Source organism: Periplaneta americana, chromosome 6 (genome assembly GCF_040183065.1).
Source record: "Periplaneta americana isolate PAMFEO1 chromosome 6, P.americana_PAMFEO1_priV1, whole genome shotgun sequence".
NCBI classification, from domain to species: domain Eukaryota; kingdom Metazoa; phylum Arthropoda; class Insecta; order Blattodea; family Blattidae; genus Periplaneta; species Periplaneta americana.
In genome coordinates, this window is record NC_091122.1 from 114,918,205 (window position 1) to 114,939,307 (window position 21,103).

The 21,103-nt window shown below is 33.2% G+C and overlaps 1 protein-coding gene across 1 annotated transcript in view; it reads right to left on the reverse strand.

The window, feature by feature from the left end:
- LOC138701652 (uncharacterized) overlaps nt 1-21,103 on the reverse strand; it is a 447,714-nt gene that overhangs the window by 40,809 nt on the left and 385,802 nt on the right. Inside the window, exon 4 of the mRNA XM_069828766.1 lies at nt 9,526-9,642. Coding sequence (XP_069684867.1) covers nt 9,526-9,642 — 117 coding nt within the window. The remainder of the gene's footprint in view (nt 1-9,525; nt 9,643-21,103) is intronic.

The window sequence follows — 21,103 nt, forward strand, 5'->3', positions numbered from 1 at the left end:
AATGTCTTAGCTGTTGCAATGCAATATACAATAAAGTGAACGTAAGACTTCTTGACAAAAATTTCTGCATTAATAAATGATTAATCAGTTGCTTTTATGAAATTCACTTTTCACTTTAGTAATGTACACCCATTATTATTATTACAAAAAGCGGATTTACATTTGCTCTGAATTATTAAGGCGATTCTTGGGATGCCATTTGATATCACAAGTTGCAGAGCCGTATTCAAGTTTATGTTGCTAATGTTTCACCTTACAGAAAATCTCGTAGATCTAAATATTGTCATTAATGTGGCTTCAAAATCATGCATATGTGGGTATTTATCTTTCCACAACTTCTTGAATAACTCCATTCCTCTAAGATCAACACTTAATCTTGATATGCATTTCACATATAAGTTCAATTACTTCCATTTGTAACTCGAGAAGAACCTCAATATTTCCTACTACAAACGGATTCCAAAATAAACTGCAGTGAACGACTTTTCTCAATTTCTGACATCTTGGAATCTTCTTTGAATTTCTTCTTATATATTTTCAAGACCATTACCATTTTTTTTACGTCTGTCATATGAAGTATCTGGCAAAGCCTTCAAAGATAGAAAATTAAATATTTCGTTGCAACTCATCTGTTTCTTCATCAGATGTGACACACATGCCACTGACCTCTGTTCCGTAGGTAGACTGTGCTTGTGCTATAGTGATTGGGGAAAGGTAATACGTCATGCTGTGACGTATTTAGCTATTTTAGTCAAGTTTGCCCGTCCTTGATCTAGGTTTTCGAGTTCAAATCCGACCGAGAAGGAATATATTTCTTAGGATAAATAAATGTTTTTAGAAATTCCTCATTTTAAATAAGAGTAAAGTAGGAGGTCTCTTGTCGAAGATTAACGGCATGTAAAATAAATTCTTTACCTGATTGAGAGAGCACAAGCCAAAATTACTGGGCTGTTGTTTCTCGCTACGTTAGGTTCCCTGTTTTGCGAACAGATGTCTCTGCATGCAGAATTCTGAACTGAGACTAAGCAGGAGAAAAAGTAATAATATAAAATTGGGACTATAAGGAAAATGATTGCATTATATGCCGGGATGATTAAATGATGAATACACAAAATAAATAAATAAATAAATAAATAAATAAATAAATAAATAAATAAATAAATAAATAAATAAATAAATAAATAAATAAATAAATAAATAAATAAATAAATGAATAAATGAATAAATAAATAAATAAATAAATAAATAAATAAATAAATAAATAAATAAATAAATAAATAAATAAATAAATAAATAAATAAATAGGCTGAGAATGATATATTCCTAAGCCAAACAGACAAACTTTTACAGGAGAGCATGTTAAAAGTTATGACCAATGCTATTAAGTGCTGTATCATAATTTCTTCGGAGTATACTTATTTGTTGAATAATTTCTATGATTTATGTTAATAGTACTTTCTCCATAAATACGTAAGGAATGAACTCTCACAAAAAACATTTTTAATAAAAGTGTGGCTTAGGACTATCTCATCCTCAGCCCTTCATAAATATAATTAATAAATAAATGCATAACTAAATAAATAGACAGACAGAGACAGAGATAGATAAATAGGTAGGTAGATAACTAGGTAAACACGTAGGTAGATAGATATATAGATAGATGTGTATATAGGTAGTTACGTAGACAGATAGATAGACAGACAGACGGACGGAGGGACGGATAGAATAGATAGATAGGTGGATGGATGGATAGATGGACAGACAGATAGATAGATAGATAGATAGATAGATAGATAGATAGATAGATAGATAGATAGATAGATAGATAGATAGATAGATAGATAGATAGATAGATAGATAGATAGATAGATAGATAGATTAGATAGATAGATAATCAAAGTAGCCTATAGAATAGACATCCCTATGTTACTTGGCAGAGCACTGGCTTACAATGAGAAATTTAAGACTTGGAAACCTCGACAGATGGCACCACACAGACCATTCACGATATCTAAAAAAGCGCGATCGTTCGGATTTAAAAATTATTTCCTGTAAAGAGGTGAGAAGGCACAATAAGCCCACTAGAGACCCCAGTGTTATCTTTCGAGCTCCTCCTACATACTTTGAACTATGTTTTCATAGAACTAAGACATGAGGCCACCACTTCGAGACTAAGAAAGATGTCTAGTATGTAGCTATCATGGCCACTCAAATAGCGAATTGGAATTTTTGAAGTTCTGTAGAGATAGCAAATTGATGTCGATCGATTTCGCGATTTCATGAACGATGTTACTTTCAGCGCGTGAGAGGCACAATCTTATCGATTGCTTTATTTCCCTATGATATTATTTGTTCTACCGCTCGTATCTTATTTTTCAGAATGACGTATTACTATTTAAACTAGAATTGAAATTGTTGAAATATAATGCAAATTTAATACAGAAGTTCTGGCTGTATACTACTAAAATAAACAGTTACACTTCTGAACATTTTGTGGAGGAAAGGTAACGTCTTGAATTATACCGGAAGACAAAATTTCTAGACATCAGATTAGTTTCACAGGCAAGAAGATGATCAAAAGAATGTTTATTCTTCTTGCTAGTCATTATTTCATTGTTTCCCAACACAATGTTTATGATATACAAGAGATTTTCTTCACTATCAGCCAAATTGGATCTTCAACTGTGGGTGCAAGGTTTTCAACGATAAGAGTACATTTATAATGCATTACAAGATAAGGATGAGTTCGTGTTAATGACAGCTTTTACCCTGCAACGAATGTACTTTATTTGGACAAAACACTTATCACACTGAAAGCTTTCAGCAGCTTTGTTTTATTGCCATGGCGACGAGGTGAAGGCAGGACGCACACTCAGAAAATGGAGATGCTTCACTATTAAGAGAAGATACTTCTGTATTGAAAGCTTGCCCAACATAAAACTTTATTTCTGTGCTTGATAGCTCAGTTGGCAGAGGTATTTTATATGGATTAGAGTAGAACGAAAGAGACAGAACTACATTTTATTTCCGTCCATGGTCCAGATAGGATATAGGGTTTATCTAAACTTGTGACTCAGTAGAACTAACAAATCCAAAGGATCTGAGTTATATTTACCAGCAATAATAATAATAATAATAATAATAATAATAATAATAATAATAATAATAATAATAATGATAATAATAATAATAGTAGTAGTAATAATAATAATAATAATAATAATAATAATAATAATAATAATTGGACATATCACAGAAAATTAATAAATACACAAGAGCTATGGGCATTGTAAATAGTGTGATGAAACCATCCTTGGTTCAGAAACACACCCGCATACGTCTCTACAACACATTGGCACGACCGATGCTCAGCTATGGCAGCGAAGCATGGACACTGAGGAAAGCAGATAAAAGCAGAATAACGGCTTGTGAAATGCGATTCATGCGAAGAATAGCGGGCTATACTAAATGGGATCTGAAAAGAAATCGTGAAATTTTAAAGGAACTAAAAACTCAACAAGTTTTAGATTACATTGTTCAGTATCAGTCTAATTGGAAACATCATTTGGAAAGAATGAGTAATAGTAGACAATTTATGATTATGTACCACCTGGCCCAAGATCTGTGGGTCGTCCTGCTAAGAGATGGCGTGAAAATTTTATGTGAGACCGTAACAGGCCTTGTGGCCTAACACTTGTCAGGCAGAAGAAGAAGAAGAAGATAATAATAATAATAATAAACATAAAATATTGAATATTATTATTTTCAAATTTGTATTCGCAAGTATGCTTAAGTTATGACTTATGAGAGAGAACAAAACTGCTGCATTATACCGGACATTCATTTAAAAACTTCCCAGTCTAAAAAAATGTTTATATCAATTACATTAAATTTAAACAACAACCACGTCAATTTAGATATAGAGAGGGAAGTTCAAAACCAGTATTATTTGCATTTTTTGTTTCACCACTTCACTGCGACACCCCCTTCTGAAACTTCAAATGGCACCTCTATATTCACTTCATTTCATTCATTATTCATAGTTTTCTGTCCAAGAGCATATCTTTCACTGCAAACCCAGCACTCTCCACTCTTCCCTATTTTCTGTCTTCCTCTTAGTCTCCACATATGATCACATATCTTAATGTCATCTATAAACTGATACCTTCTTCCAACCCGAACTTTTCTTCCGTTCACCATTCTTTCCAGTGCATCCCTCAGTAAGCAGTTTCTTTTCAGTCAGTGATGCAACCAATTCTTTTTTCTTTTCTTGATCAGATTCAGTATCATTCTTTCTTCACCCACTCTTTCCAACACAGCATCATTTCTTATTCTCTGTGTCCATTTCACACGTTCCATTCTTCTCCATATTCACGTTTCAAATGCTTATATTCGCTTCTCCTCACTTTATCGTATTGTCCATGTTTCTGCCTTCTACAATGTCACATTACACATAAAGCACTTTTCTAGTCTCTTCCTTAGTTCTTTTTCTACATGTCCGTAGAAAATTCTCCTTTTTATATTAAAAGTTTCCTTTGCCATTGCTATCATCCTTTTGAGTTCCTGGCAGCAGCTTATGTTACTGCTTATAGTACATCCCAGGTATTTGAAGCTGTCCACTTGCTCTTCTGGCTCATTTCGAATTCACACGTTTACCTTCTTTGCTTCTCTTTTCTTCCTATGATCATGATCTTGGTCTTGTTGTCATTTATCTTCATTCCATAATTCTCACAGTTGTCATTTAGCTCCAGTAGCATATCCCTTAGTACAGAACTGGGCGACAATTGTGGCGTTACGTCACTCATCGGAATACGTCACTCACTCCTTCCTTTCACTCCCGCGTCGTTGACTTGGTAGAGGAGGGAATTTGTATTCAGTGTCTGTCTTATGTGATTGCGTACGGGCCACAGATACGTCATTCAACGCCGGTGGACTGTGGACGGGGAACCAACGCTTTCCCCATGCTTTTCACCCCTCTCTTGCTAGTTCTTTATCCCTGTTTTAGTATCATCTCTTCTTCTGCTAACAACGCCATATTATCAGCAAATCTTATGTATTTAAATGTTGAACTGGCTAGGTGATAAAAGATATCCTCGACGTATTCCGCTCCCTATTTCGCTTCCTTCTGACATTGCTTCTCCTATCCTGACTTTGACTCGTTGTTTCATATAAAGGTTACTGAACAGCCTCCTCTCTTTCCAATCCACGCCAATTTTGTTTAGGTCATAATAAATAATAAAGAAAGAAAACACATACGTTCGTAGATAAATAATTCTTACTTATGCGACTGTTTCCTATTACAAACAAGATAATTCAGATCAATAAGTGATGATATGACAAAAAGAGGCAAATGTAAAGTTCGAACTACCTAAGAAATTTCTTCCAAATCTTTGTTCTTTGTCACAGAAATCTCAGCACCTGGCTAGGTTCGAATTCTGGTACCTTTTCAATAGGAAGTTTTTCAGCGAACCGATTAAGTCCCTACTGAGTCTCATGAATAAAATTGTAATTCTGCAATATAAAATTCTCATAAAAGGAATAATAACCATTACAATTTCCGTACAGTGCTCTCATCTGTCACACGCTCTTTATATCTGTTTCTGCCCCTTGGAGTGCGACTGTCCTGAAGATATGAAAAACTTAAGGCAAGCAATGTCACAACTTTGGAGAGTTTAATGTGGCATTAAAAAGCTTTGCTTTATGTGGCTACTTCTCCCTCCTGGACCGTCGATAAGTTTAACTGCCAATTTCCTAGAATGACGTCAGCATGGCGCTGTTATGTGCTTTTTATTAAATAACTTAATTAAGGTCTAAATTTGAAACGTAACACATATGTTCCTTTATGGCTGATAATTTTTGTATTTATAAATATTATAGCATGCTCATATCCCTGAGGGGATAAAACCCACACCTAAACTCTAGACAGTGTGTCACAAAACTGAAATGCATTCCAAGGGGTTTGTGGTGTGTTTCAGAGAGGAAGGGGTTTATTACAAAATCATGTAAGGAGGACAAAATTACCAAAATCGTTAAAGTTTCAATGTTTATATAACGACTCTTTACCAACTACTATTCCAACTTAACTTCTTACTGCATAGGACAGTTTTGCACATACTGCAAATAATATTCAAATAACTTAAGTAGTTCTCTCTTTCTCAACTGATGTCACATATGGTCAAATCCAGTTATTGATAGTGTGGCATATCTGTTCCAGTATGCAGTTTGAAATATTATATGATTATATTATAAGTTATATGAATATAAAATCAGTATGTGCCATATTTGTCCCAGTATGCTGAAAGGTATTAATATGTTATTGCTTACTGCGCTATTATTTGAGTCTTACGAGGAATAATTTTTCGTGTTCTTTAATTTATTTAGCAAGACCCGAAAAATTAAACATTTAAAGAAATTATAAATGAAAACCTTTCTTATATAAATGTTATAAGTTTCCGCAATTAACCTCACATCTATTTCTTTCGTTTTCCGACAGATAAGATTATTTTAGGCCATTTTTTAGCTACTTACTGGACAAAAGACTAGACTCTCACGGAAGATGACTGATAACTATAAGTTAAGATGTTCATGCATTTGCATATTTTTTAACATTGTTACTGATATATTGATAATTTATTTGCATGAATTACGAATTTCCTGGTGTTCTGAATCAATTTTATTGTGCATATAAATTGACATATATGATCTTTTAAATGATTAAGTTGTATTTCAGTAAATATATGCTTATTTGGCACATTTTAACACTAAAAAAATATATTCAAAGCGGCTTTAAAATGAGTATTTTTGTGAACTGGTTACACTGGACAACAAAATTTAACTTTTTCTCTATTAAATGGAGAAGGAAAGGTGATTCTTGTGGTATCTTTTCCGCTGACTTAATATCTATTTGCAGATTTTTTCTATCGGGCATAGATTTTAGTAATACATATTTTTTGTTGTAATGAAATAACTTTGCTTAGTAAAAGTAAAATATGTTACATATCCTGCATCGTGATCTAAATTGTTCTTCTTGAGGATTTTCTGCTGCATTTATCTTGAGGAACATTTTTGAGAGTCCAGTAGTAGTCGGCTAACATTCTTAAGCTCCATTTACCTAACGCTTTTCCATGGTAGATATTTTCATGTTCGTCTCTTACATTGCCCAAGGTTGGAGGGGAAAAAGTCCAAATATGACTCTCCAAGAAATGGATGTTAAGGACTACTACATCCGAATTTTTTTTTAGTTATCATTATCAAGAGGTATATATATATATATATATATATATATATATATATATATATATATATATATATATATATATATATATTAGGAACATTAAATCCAGACGTTTGAGATGGACAGGGCATGTAGCGTATGGACGAATCCAGAAATGCATATAGAGTGTTAGTTGGGAGACCGGAGGGAAAAAGACCTTTGGGGAGACCGAGACGTAGGTGGGAGGATAATATTAAAATGGATTTGAAGGAGGTGGAATAAGATGATAGATACTGGATTAATCTTGCACAAAATAGGGACCAATGGTGGGCTTATGTAAGGGCGGCAATGAACCTGCGTGTTCCTTAAAATCCATATATATATATATATATATATATATATATATATATATATACAGGGACATAATTTTATTCGTACTTCAATTTTTATTGTAACTGAGTTTTTTAATGTACTTCACTCCCACCCCTTCTACTAATGAAGTTCCAACTGTCCTCCTCACAGAACCAAGGGCGCATATAGTAAACAGTACTGGGTTAGTGAGTATAGTACGTTCCAGAAAAATGTTCGCACTTTCCAGTGACCAAAGAGCTTTCAATATTGAATCATATTTTCGCACAGGTACTGTCGTCCGTTTACCTACGTCGCATCCCGATTTTCCCCCACCTGCTTCTGCTCACCTCTCTATGAAGACTAGTGGCTGAGCTGACGTAGCTCTTTTCTGAAAACATTAATTTATGTTAGGAATTGAACGTCTACTTAATATTATACCCATACAACTGATTAAAATAACTTAAATAAAAGAGCCTCGTTAAGTAATTAAGTCACGTGATTTCCTCCCTTTCTACGATCCTGCGACATAAGTTAACCACTTGGACGGACAGTAGATAGCATGTTTGAGCAATTTTATCTGTGCGGGTCGGGCAGAAGTGAAGATCGAATTTACAGTACGTAAGGTACTCTTTTATAGAGTAGATACAGAATTATTTCAACATGAGTTACTAATACGAAGGACGAAACTGGTAATTGGAATTAGATGTAATAGTCTATAGTGCGATAATCTGCACAAAAGAACTGAAGCCTGTATCGGAATGAACGGTCACCATTTTCAAAAATTTATTTAAATATCCATATTATGATTATTTTTCAATTTTTTACTTCATTCTCTATATTGTACGCTAATGCGCTGTAGACAATATAATATACACTGCATAATGAATACATTCGTATGGATAACTCAGTTTGTGAGTAAAAACACTTATTGTTAATACTGTACTGTATTTTGATTAAACAAAAACCTAATGAAAATGATCAAACTCAAAATCGCGATATTTTCTAGCTTACGTAAATAGATGAACTACTTTTCTTACCTCCTATACCTAGTAAAGTGATTTGTTTGTATTTTACGCCAGTATCATTGAATTGCAGTCCTGGAATGGGGTAGCAAACGGTATTTCCGGTTCTCAACCGTTAATCCAAAGGTATAGCAAGGTTAATATTAAAAATATTAGTAAAAATGAAATGATGTCCCTGTATATATAGATACACACAAAAAGCACACACACACACATACACACACACACGTACACATGTTTTTTATAGTTTATACAAGAAAAAAAGAAATAATACACTTTTCCCTCATGATTACCATGGAACCAGAAAGGGACAGGATATCAAAAAACAGACTTTTGATTATTGCTGGAATATAACATTTCCATCGTTTTGGAACTGCATTCAAATTTCATATTCAGTCGGAGCAATATAGTAGTCTGTAAGTATGCTTCGATGCACAATTGCTGTGAAGGAGTAAAATGTCATAAGCAAGATAAAACTTATGTTCATTCTTCTCATGGAAACAGTAAACAAAAACAAAATTTTTCTCTTCTGTTACCGCGTAAATAGAAGCATTCATTGCTACACTTAATAATTATCTTGCAAAGGAGAAGAGAAGCAGAAATTATATCCCTTCATAAATGATCATGAAACCATAAACAAACAGAAATAATAGGACTTTGTTATACGAGTATAATTACCATTGAAACTTGAAGAACGGAATACGATTTTACTTTTTAATTAAAAGGAAAAGAGGAGCTATAAAGTGGAACATAACATTTTCTTCGTAATTACTATTAAAACATCATAATAAGATTTTCATTCCCAATTAATACGAAAAAATATAGACTCCCTTTATAAGACATAATATAAAATATAAATAAAACTACCCCACCGCCTCCAGACCTGACTGTATGTACATGGACGACAGTGAGTCTGGAATGCGGACGGGAGAGACTCACCCTGTTCCTCTTCATCCATCTCCGATGCGCCTCGGTCGCTTTGATGCGGTGGTTGACGGCGACTTCGGTGAGGGACACCCTCCTCTCGCGGTCCCGTTCCTGCCAGGCCGCTTTGCCCTACACAACGCATCAACAAGTCTTTACAAAGCTTTGTACACAGCATGCCGCCACGTTGGGCGTCACTTTCATTTGAACGCCCACCCTCGCCCTTTTAGCCAAATAAAAAAAAAGTATTTTCATGCAATCATACTATTGTAGGACGAGAATGGACATTTCTATTTTAATTTACAATCCATTTGGAAGTTTTTATTATTTTACGATGACGTTAATATTGTTGCAAAGGCACAATAATTACTTATTAAGCTTAAATCCAGTTTACTAGAATACCAGTATGTTACCAAATCAGATATGATTATTAATAGAGAAATCATATTTCACTTCATTTTCAATTTTTTTTTAATTTTTTTATTTGTCCATAAAAGAGTTAAAACCATAGGACTTGTCAAAAAGAGAGACAGAGACAGAGAGAGAGTTAATTAAAACAGAAAAACAATAACTAAAATAGATAACTATACAATAAATTAGGACCAATATAAACCCACACGTATTTCATCTAAATTGTAGGGACAGAGGTTTGTTAAAATTCTTTTGATGTATCTTTTAAAATATCTTAAATCATTCGTATTTTTAATTTCATTAGGCAAACCATTATATATTTTTAAGCCATAGACCATATACGTTTTGTTGAAACTTGTTAATCGATGTGCTGAAATATTAAAATTTTCCTTAAAACGAGTGTTGTAATAATGAAAATCACTATTTCGATAAAAAAAATGGTTCTTATTAGAATGTATTAATTCCATAAGCTTAAAAATATATAAAGCATAAACTGTTAAAATTTTAAAACTCTTAAAATATTCCCTACATGATGTACGATTATCAACACCTGCCATGCATCTCACAACATGCTTCTGAGCAATAAAAACATCACTCATCTTCGAACTTGACCCCCGAAGCATATGCCATATGATAATCTCGATTCTACTTCAGCATAATAAAAGGACTGTATGGTTCTATGACACAATAGTAGTGTTATATCAGTGTTGTAATTTGTAAACTTACCATAGTTTTCATTGGTGATCTGAAACCTAAATCAACATCAATTTTAACGAGAGGTCTCTTTGTAGATACCTTAAAGGTTGGCCTGTAGAAAATCTACAGTCAGATAATAGTCAGCAGAAAGTTTGTCGATAAAGCGAGGGAACTTGGAGAACCAAGCAATAGCTTGTAGATAATTTGGATAAATCGCAATATAGTGAACGCCAGTAGGAGAAGTTATCCCCACCTACATGAAATGTGCATTCGACACAAAACTCGCCTATCACGTAGAGTGTCTGATGAGCTAGTAGGGGAAAAGTGGAAGGGGTCGTGAGCGGAGCTTCTACATTCGCTATATTGCGATTTGCCCGATAATTTTGCCTAATTCATGGTCCTAATATGTGTCTTAAATCAATGATACGGAAGTTTTGTACCCATGATATTCTTTTTGAAGGAAGCGATGCCTAGAATTTCTAACCTCTCTTACGGATAAACGAAACTCCTTTGCACATCGCGAAGGCGTATGGGTGCATGAAGGTAGAGCTCCATACTTTCATGACCTCGACACTAGAATAAGGAGGCATAGTTTGTACCACGGTCCGACAGCCTTACACCTCCCGAAAAAGGCCGGGTACTAAATTTGATATTAGGCTGACTGGACCCCGGGAACATTTTAATACATAACTTTGTCAATTTTATGGAGATCTTAAAATTACTTTCACAGATATAAAGGTATGCGTTCATATTAAATTAATACAAGGAAAATGAAAATTCAATTTTTCTTGGCCTTCGAAGGTGCATGTACTCCCTTAAACACTAGGACGAATATGTTGTTCATGACTGACGATGATAGTGATAATGATGATGAGGATTATGACAACGACAGTAATTGTGCATTGTATTGAAATGATGACGAGAAACAGGCGCAGGCTCATCTCCAGAGAACTTAACGTAATAGGCTTACAGTATCACGACAAATTCCATTTGGATTCATCGGAGCATAAATACAGGATTCCAGAGCGCTAAGATGGTATTCTAGTTGTTATTTAATGGTGTGAACTTGACTTCTATGCAATCGTACCCTAATACTCATTGTCAGATATTAGCACCAACTTAATAGATTCCTTTGGTTACAACACAAAAGTTCCTCTGCAGGAATATCAATGCAATTGATTTTCTGCAGAAAAAATTACGTAACAGTAATTTTTAGTGTTGTGGGATTTAATCGATTAATCGATCAATTTCTGTTGTAAGATAAATCGATCAAAAACATTTAATCGAATAATCGAGTCGATTAAAATTAATCAGTTGTAGTTGATATTAATTATTATTTTGTTAATACAAACTCATACTAAAAATTCCGACAATATTTCTATCTCTTGGAAATTACTTCCTTAAAAGCACAATAGTATTGTTATTTTCTAATTGTAAACCAGGTAGCGCAGGGAAAATCTTTGCACAAACACTTCAAAAAGAGATGGAGATATGAGGACTATGACCTAGTCTACCTCTATTGAAAGTTGAAACACAATGCGAAACCCTTATTAAGTTTTATGATTTTCCAAGAAAACTTCCACCTTGTTGTCAGCTCATCTTCCTAATATATGAAATACATATTTTTCTGGGATTCGTCCTCCTCATCCCTTATAAAACAGCCATGTCTACACTGTGTGCAAGTGAGAGCATAACTACCTTCTTCTCTTTTTAAAATCTGGTAATTCGATTACAATAGGGGCCAGTCTTCTGTTTCGACCGCTGTACTTTTGCAGTTGCAGTTCCTGTATTGAGTTTGTATATGAAGGTTGTGTGCTTACTTTGATAAAGAAAAAAAAATCAGTTTTCTGTGGTTTGTGAAAAGTGTAAACTCCATTATATCATATGGGGATTTGAGAGGTAAACTCGGTGAAACGTTTGGATTTAAATTGAACGATCGTGGGAAATGCTTGACAGAAAAAAAGGTTTTTCGTGTTAAGTGACGCAGGAAACATTGTTACTAAACATAGAGCGGCACTTAATTCGGAGCATGTGAATGCACTCACATGTTTAAAATCATGGATGAAGCAGTATTAACTAAGTGAGTTTTCATGCTTTTTGTTATTTATTTTGTCTCAAAAATTCCCGGAGAAATTGACACAATAAATTACAAGCCTCATAATAATATGTTAGTAAGTAATTAAAATAGTTGTTTTGTAATAAAACAATACAATATGTACAGATGTACAACATTTAATACTTATGCTTATCAACGAACACAAGTTAAATTTAACAATAATTGTGTATTACAGTATATTAAAATATTTTTTAAACTCGATCAAAACTCGATTAATCTATCGAGTATTCTATTAAATTCAAATAGTTAATCGATTAAATATTTTGATCGATCAATAGCATTAGTAATTTTCTGTTGCTGCTCTACAGAACATAAAGATTGAAAAAAAAAAAAATAGACTATTACATTTCAAGAAAAGTTCTGCCCAGAATTTCCATTCCAAGTCGCTGAGATCTGAACCGTGATCCCTGGCATAAGAAACCGACATTCTAGCCTTTTCGCTAGAAAGACAAATAAAATACTACACTAAACTGAAAGTGGTCTCAGGTTCGATCCCAATGAGGGCAACGGGAATTTGTCTTGAGATAAAAATGCGTAACTTGATGTAATAAAGTCTGTGTAACAAGTTTCTTGCAAATCTGTAGGGGATTGACAACCATGACAAAACAAATGCCTGTTGCATTCCAGCCCGCATATTCTCTACTCAAAATATTACCCTAAAACTTGGAGATTCCCCTCACGGAGGTTCGTGAAGGCGGCGGAATGTTTTATTTCTTTAATCCAATATCTGTTCAAAGGTATTTCCGTCGTGGGATGTCGGTGCGCCGGAATCTATTGCAGAATGCCAACCAGGTATTACGTCAACATCACTCGGTAATTCTACTCAGTTGCTCCTACTATTACTGATGTGGTTGATAATGATGATGATGATAATGATGATGATAATGATAATAATAATAATAATAATAATAATGATAATAATCATAATAACAATTTGGCTTTGTGTTTGGCTAGTGCCTATCCAAGAGAAAAATAAGTATGCGGAATGCACAACAAGATTTTATAGATTTAATATTGAAAAATGGAAAATGTGCATGCTCGATTATATACCTTTTACGTAAATATTATAATCCAATTATGTAATAAATAAATAAATAAATAAATAAATAAATAAATAAATAAATAAATAAATAAATAAATAAATAATTAAATAAATAAATAAATAAATAAATTATTAAATGAATAAATGAATAAATGATTAAATTAATAAATGAACAAATGATTAAATGAATAAATGAATAAATGATTAAATGAATAAATGATTAAATGAATAAATAAATAAATAAGTAAGTAAATAAATAAGTCAACGGATGAATGAATGAATGAATGATTGAATGAATGAATAAATGAATAAATAAATAAATAAGTAAATAAATAGATAAATGAATAAATAAATTAATAAATGAATTAATGAATAAATAAATAAATGAATAAATAAATTAATAAATGAATGAATAAATAAATAAATTAATTAGTAAGTAAGTTAATATATAATTGGTTCCCAAATCCATCTTTAGAACGTTTTCAACCAACATTGAATGAACATGTAGCACTGTTGTAACGTAAATTCAACACGATTCTGTTACTCAAAATAAGATGAAAGAGAACATCACTTTGACAAAGGATAAACACCCATATTTCAAGCGGGACTCGAACACATGACATGACTTAGAAATAAAGTTAATCTGCTAAGTTGTGCACCTTATTCGTTGCGTGCAGTGCAGTTTCTGTAAATAATAATAATAATAATAATAATAATAATAATAATAATAATAATACTGTGGTGTGGAGGTCAGCATGCTGGTCTCTTACGCAGAGGGCTCGGTTCGATTCCCGGTCGGGTTGAATTTCCTGGTTGAGGTTTTTCAGGGTTTTTCCTTAACCGTAAGGCAAATGCTAGGAAATTCGGGCCACAACATCCCTGAATATCACTTGCCTCATTCATCACCTAAATCATATTCATAGCAAATCAGTAATACATATACAGTTACCATCTAGTTCACAACAATAGAACCAGTCTCAACAATAGTACACAGGCCTAAAAATTAACTCGCGATGTGACCAAAGATGTTAAAGCGAGTATAAATAACAGCGAGGAAAAAAAATAAATTAATAAAAATAAAAAAAAATAATAATAATAGTTACAGAAGTCGTGCGACTATTTAATATTTGAGTAATTCTGGATTCGATTCCTAATTAAATTAACTCGCAATGTGACAAAAGATATTAAAACGAGTATAAATAACAGCGAGGAAAAAAAATCAATAAAAAATAAAAAATAATAATAATAATAGTTACAGAAGTCGTGCGACTATTTCATTTTTGAGTAATTCTGGATTAGTTTCATAATTTTGGTTATATTGACTGATTGTTTCACATCTTACTTTTGTATATAGTGTTTCTTCATAAAATTAAAAATAAGAACGCTACAAGCAGTGTTTCATATTTTTTATTCACCTAGTATAAAATAGGTATTATCATATATTGTTAATGAATGAAGTGAATAATTAACTTATTTAACAGGATTCATAATAATAATGTAAAAATATTTTTCAAATGTAGTTAATGTAAATAATAATCTTAAATTTATTTTGTGAACAATGAAAAAATAGTACTTACAACTTATAATATTCTTATATTTGACATCTAAGTAACTGAGTCCATAAAACAATCTGATTTGGTATACATACCTAGTAAATTAGGTATAAATAAAGTAAAGGATTCATACTTTAATAAGTCTTACTATAATCTCTTATGATTGTGTTAATGACATTTTCAGAAACATTTTGTTGAAATTTACCATCTCACTATTTACTATGCTTGCTGTAAACGTAGCAACTATTGCATCAATTGTCTTGCGCAGCTGCAGACATTTATTATACCCTATGAGCAGACATCAACTCATTTGAGATAATTTGCTAAAATCAGAGTTAATTTCCGCTAATCAATAAACGGTGATACCAGAGCTACAGAACCACCCGCTTCCCATGCATCTAGCCTATGTTTCATATTAATTGAATTGTAGCACATATTCAGTTGTTTCATAACGGATTTTATTCAATTAAAAAGACACTTTCTCTGAGGAAGTGTTATTTGTCACTCATCTGTTAGTTTCCGTGGTATGTGCTTTATTGGAAAGAAAATTAACTTCATGCAATGAACAGGATTTAAATTTAGTTTTAAATTGCTGAAAGCTAACAAATGAGGTACTGAAAATATGTCTGCGGTCTCCAAACATTGTTATTGCGTGTAATATTTAACAGTAAAATATTGAAGTTCTTCGCAATTTGAACTCTGAGAAAGGTTAAAATATTTTAAAGAAATTATGTAATAAAATGCACTAAATATTTTGTTTCGTTTGTTATAAAGATTTTGGCTTCTATAACGGCGTACTGAAATTGAAATTCTCAAACATTTCGAGAAAACTTGCATTTACCACGCTCAAGTAAAATCGTTGGGGACAGAATGTTACATATGTTTTTGAGTTCTTTATGTAGTTACCTTCGAAACATGAGGTAACCAAATTACAATATTTGGAGAAATAAAATATCCACAAGCAATTGCAAAGCCAAAAATCTTCATCAACAACTCAATCATCAGAAGAGTCTGATATCGCATTCTTTGGATTGTTTGTCTTAGAAAAATTATAGTCGATTTTCAGTACAAATATCATTGAAAAAGGTGATCAATTTTCGGAATGTGATTTCGCATACATTGGAATTTGCTACGAAACTTAGGGTTTCGTACTTACGATTCCGGTCATAGCTGGTGATCCGCGACTACCTGTCGAATATCGGGACGTTTCAGATATATTTGCAATACGCTGGTAATATTTTTCACCATCACAGCACATTAATAGAAAAGTATTGCAAAAGCAACGCATCTAGTGTCATATGTCTCAGTACTTTATTCCTCTGAAGGACGAACTGAGTGCTTGCAAAGATACGGTTTATGGTGCGTATTGACTACCCTGGGAGAAAGGAATAAAGAACTTAAAGAATACATTTTGTAGTTCTGGAGAGACGATAGTTACAGATCATTCTCGGATAGAGAACTAGGGTCTTGCCCTAAGTGTCTCAGATTAGCATTATGTTCTTTATTCCTCTGAAGGACGAACGGAGGTCTTGCAAACTTAAGGTTTATTGTGCGTATTGACTCCTGTGGAAGGAAGAGATCTGATGGGTAAGCTTACAGTAAGGAATACATTTTGTAGTCTTGGAGAGAACAAAGTTACAGATCATTCTCGAATAGAGAACTAGAGTCTTACCATAGGTGTGTGAGATTAACATTAGGGTCCATGATCATGAAAATTACAGGGAAAATTATATCTGACTAGTCATCTATCTGGAGGGAATAAGATCTTTGGGGAAGCCGAGACGTAGATGGGAGGATAATATTAAAATGGATTTGAGGGAGATGGGATATGATGGTAGAGACTGGATGAATATTGCTCAGGATAGGAACCGATGGCGGGCTTATGTGAGGAAGGCAATGACTTCCGGGTTCCTTAAAAACCATAAGTAACTCATCTATCTGGTAATAATACCGAAGTTCGTAACTCACGTGCTTCGTATATCGAGTGAATAATCTACGCTTCTTTATATAAAGCTATGCACATTCATAGTCCATTTCGTGATCACAGTATCCATAATATAATTAGATAATATGAAATAGTATGCCTGGCACACTAGCTCAGTTGCTTAAAACGTATATTCAGTAATAGGTTGTAAGTTGGATCTCACATTACACGTTTTGCTTTAATGCACACATTTTAATTGTAAACTATGGACCATTTACGGATTTATTTACTATTTATTCCACGACATTGTGCAATATTCCAGAAGCTGTGAATCGCCATTAAATTCCAGCTTTTATTGAAATGAAACTACAATTGCCGCTTGTCAGGTACATTCGCAGGAAAGGTGTCGCAAAAGCATTGTAAAATATAGGTACTTCCTTCATTAGCATTTTGAAAACAGAGAAGAAGGTATCCAATAAAAAATAGTTGTTACTTTCCTGGATCGCCCAATAAAATGAAGAGGTGCCTATTTTCAGAAAGGAAGAAGCAGAAGGATTACCCTAGAGTTATAGGGACTTAACACCAAACTTGCGTTAAAATTTTCTAGAAACTAAATGAAGGAAAATGTGAGGTAGATTCGATTGTGATAGAGAATAGAAATTTGTAAAGTTTAGGAAAAATCGAAAACACGGGAAAGTCTTTATCCGCTCAAGTACAGAGAAGTTTTTATTCCCTACCCGCGGGGAATTTACTCTCCCGTCTAGCAGGCTAGAGCGCTGTGATTCCCGCTATTCGGGAGCAGTAATAGGGGCACAGAGCAGGTGCACGAGCGGGAGAACAACATTTATTATTCATAGACTAATTCTCATCACATTGAAGTAAAGTGAAAAAAAAGTGTTTTGCACTTGTTATTCCTATATTGGAAATGGGAGGATGAATTCCCTGCGGGTAGGGAAAAATGCCAAGGATCAAACCCAAGTATGCAATAACTTAAATACATTATCAGAGTTTAGGACTTAAGGAATTATAAACTTCCTGGTCTCTCCTAGTGTAACATTGTGAAGAATTACTTTGTGATTTAAGGAACACCATTAAGTTAGAACCCATTGCTCCCATGACAGAATAAGAGGCGAAAACTATAGCTAGTGAAATTCAATTTAGAGGTGTGCGAGAAATGCTCGATTATGTTTCTCTGGAAATTTCTCATTCAACAATAATGTTCTCTCGTAAAATATAAATTGATGGCACGGACCTTCTAGCTCTATATTCTTTCTGAAAGGAACTAACCTACGGAAAGAATTTTTGTAACCCTAGAGATCCATCGCTACCGACTGAATTTAACCATACGAATCTTGAATTATCTAGGAGAACACGAAGTCGAACTAGAAAGTGTAAACAATAAATATTAGAAGGGATCAGGTCTGAAACGCAAAGTTTACATAATAAAATGAAATAAAAATGTAGGTACAAATTTATTTATTTATTTTTTTTGTTTAAGTATGTAAAATCACATTCCAAAATTCGATTCAATTTTTTTCTTTTCACCTGCACATAAAAAATAAAGACTCTTCAGGCTTTTAAGACTAATAAAAATAGTAACAACAATATACAATTTAAAGTTAAATTTTATTAAATTTTAAATACTTACTTAACAATGTTTGGAAAACACTGAAATATGTAAATAATTTCAAAATTCAGTTTACACAAAAATATCCGTTATAAAACACTTTAAATTGCTGCAATATTAAATATTTACAGATATAGTAGAAAACATACATTACAAGAAACTATTTGTAAGGGAGATATATACAGAGAAACTACTATTCTACTGTACGGAGCGAACCAAACATGCCAGACTCAAACAACAGAACAAGAAAGATAATGTGAAGTGCATTCAGATGAAAGGAAAGGAGCAGTGTTACTATATACACACAAAATCTACAGTCTGGGATTGACAGAGCTAGAATATGTTGCGATCTTATTATATTTAATTTGTAACAATAAATATTGTCCATAATCTTGGATTTATTAAACATTAAACTATATAATATATTTAATTCATTAGATAGAAAAATATATACGTAATATGGAGAAAAATAAATTGAAGCATAGATCAGGCAAAAATATAAAATCGTATGTAATATATGTATATAAAATGCTGTTCACAATGCACTAAATGCAAGAAGTAATAATAACATACCAAGTGATTAAAATGGTTATTTCAAATTAAAAAAAAAGTGGTTGTACGTGTCATAAAAAAATAAGATTTTCTGAGAGAGAAAACTGATGGTGGAAACGCATTCCTCGAATGATTATAGCACTTAAGAGACAAATAACTCTCAACACATAAACATCAACGTTTTATTACGTGAACGATAGGGAGATTTTGTACCATCATTTTTTACGTCTAGAGCTGTTAATTTTGGCTATTTTCTTCCTGCATATTCAACTTCGATGTGATACTAGTTAAATATCTGGAGTATATGAGTTTCTTATCTTTTGAAATATTTCAAAGAAGCAAGAAAAGTTACCTATCTGCTTGCTATGATTATATCATCATCATCATCATCATCATCATCCTCATGATCATCATCTAATAACAGCTCAAGATAGCGTTTAAGACAATGAGTTATTTGCCTCAATATTCTCTCTTCGACACACACAACAGCCTCTATCAGTTTGTAACGGCTAGTTTTAATCACTATGTGTGTAATAGTTTGATATAAAACTCTCAGTTTATAATGCACTAAATACATATAATCATAAAAGTAAGCACTAGAGATGAACAAAACTAACTGCCGCTCTTGCTCGCTGTGTTCGTTGTATTTGTCTTTCGAGTCTCGTCTCGTCATTCTCGTGCGCTTCGAGTCTCGCTCATCATTCTCGAAATAGCATTTGGTCGGCGTGGTAAGATTTCGTAACTTTAAATAACATACATCATTGAAATAAATAACATTATAAATGTTTAAATGAGACAAAAAGACAAAACAGAACAGTATCTTAGTTATTAAAATGTTCTAGTTCTACTATATGATATTACCTATGGTTATATAAATAGAAAAAAAAAACAATTCTCAAATAAATTTGCATTTCTAAGAAACATAAAACATAACATTAATATCTTTTTACTTGAGATTGCACCTTGATCTCAAACATAGGAAAAGAAAATTTCTAGCCTTGTAATAAGGGCCTAGTAATTAAATAAAGACTGGGGAAGGGATTATTATACACTGAAAGGTTCAGATGATGTTTCAAATAGGCTTTTTGATTGTTTATACATATAACAGTTGCCAAGTAGATAAAAGTTCAATCAGGTATAAACAACTGTGACGATTCAAGGCTGCTTGACGTTCGGGACTTAGGGAGTGATCAATCTCGACGTCTCTAAACACTCACAAGCAGTCTTGACGTCAACGACGCGACGTATACAACATTGTCGTGCGAGTTTTCGGCTTTGCGGGCGCTGTTAGTCTTGCGTTCTCGGTCGTTGTTCATCTCTAGTAAATACTATCCGCGAAACTTTTCTTGATCTTTCTTTTAACGGGGCGTGGGGAGCGGTGGGAACTATTTCCGCCTTGCTTATGGCAGTGCTGCCAATCAAAGGGAACTGAACTAAACAAATAGTAAGCAGATAGTAACCTGTTCCGAACCGCTATTTCTCTGCCTAACTGTGAACAGTTCGTTTTCGAGAAGTTCGAAGGTGTTCCTGTGATGTGCTTGGTATACTCAGTCATTCTGATAAAAAGAAAAGTACTAGGCCTATATTCGAAAACAAGATTAATTGAATTTTCCAATGTATTACTTTAGTGTGTCTATTAAACAACAATCAGTAATCACAGTATTCAAGGCTT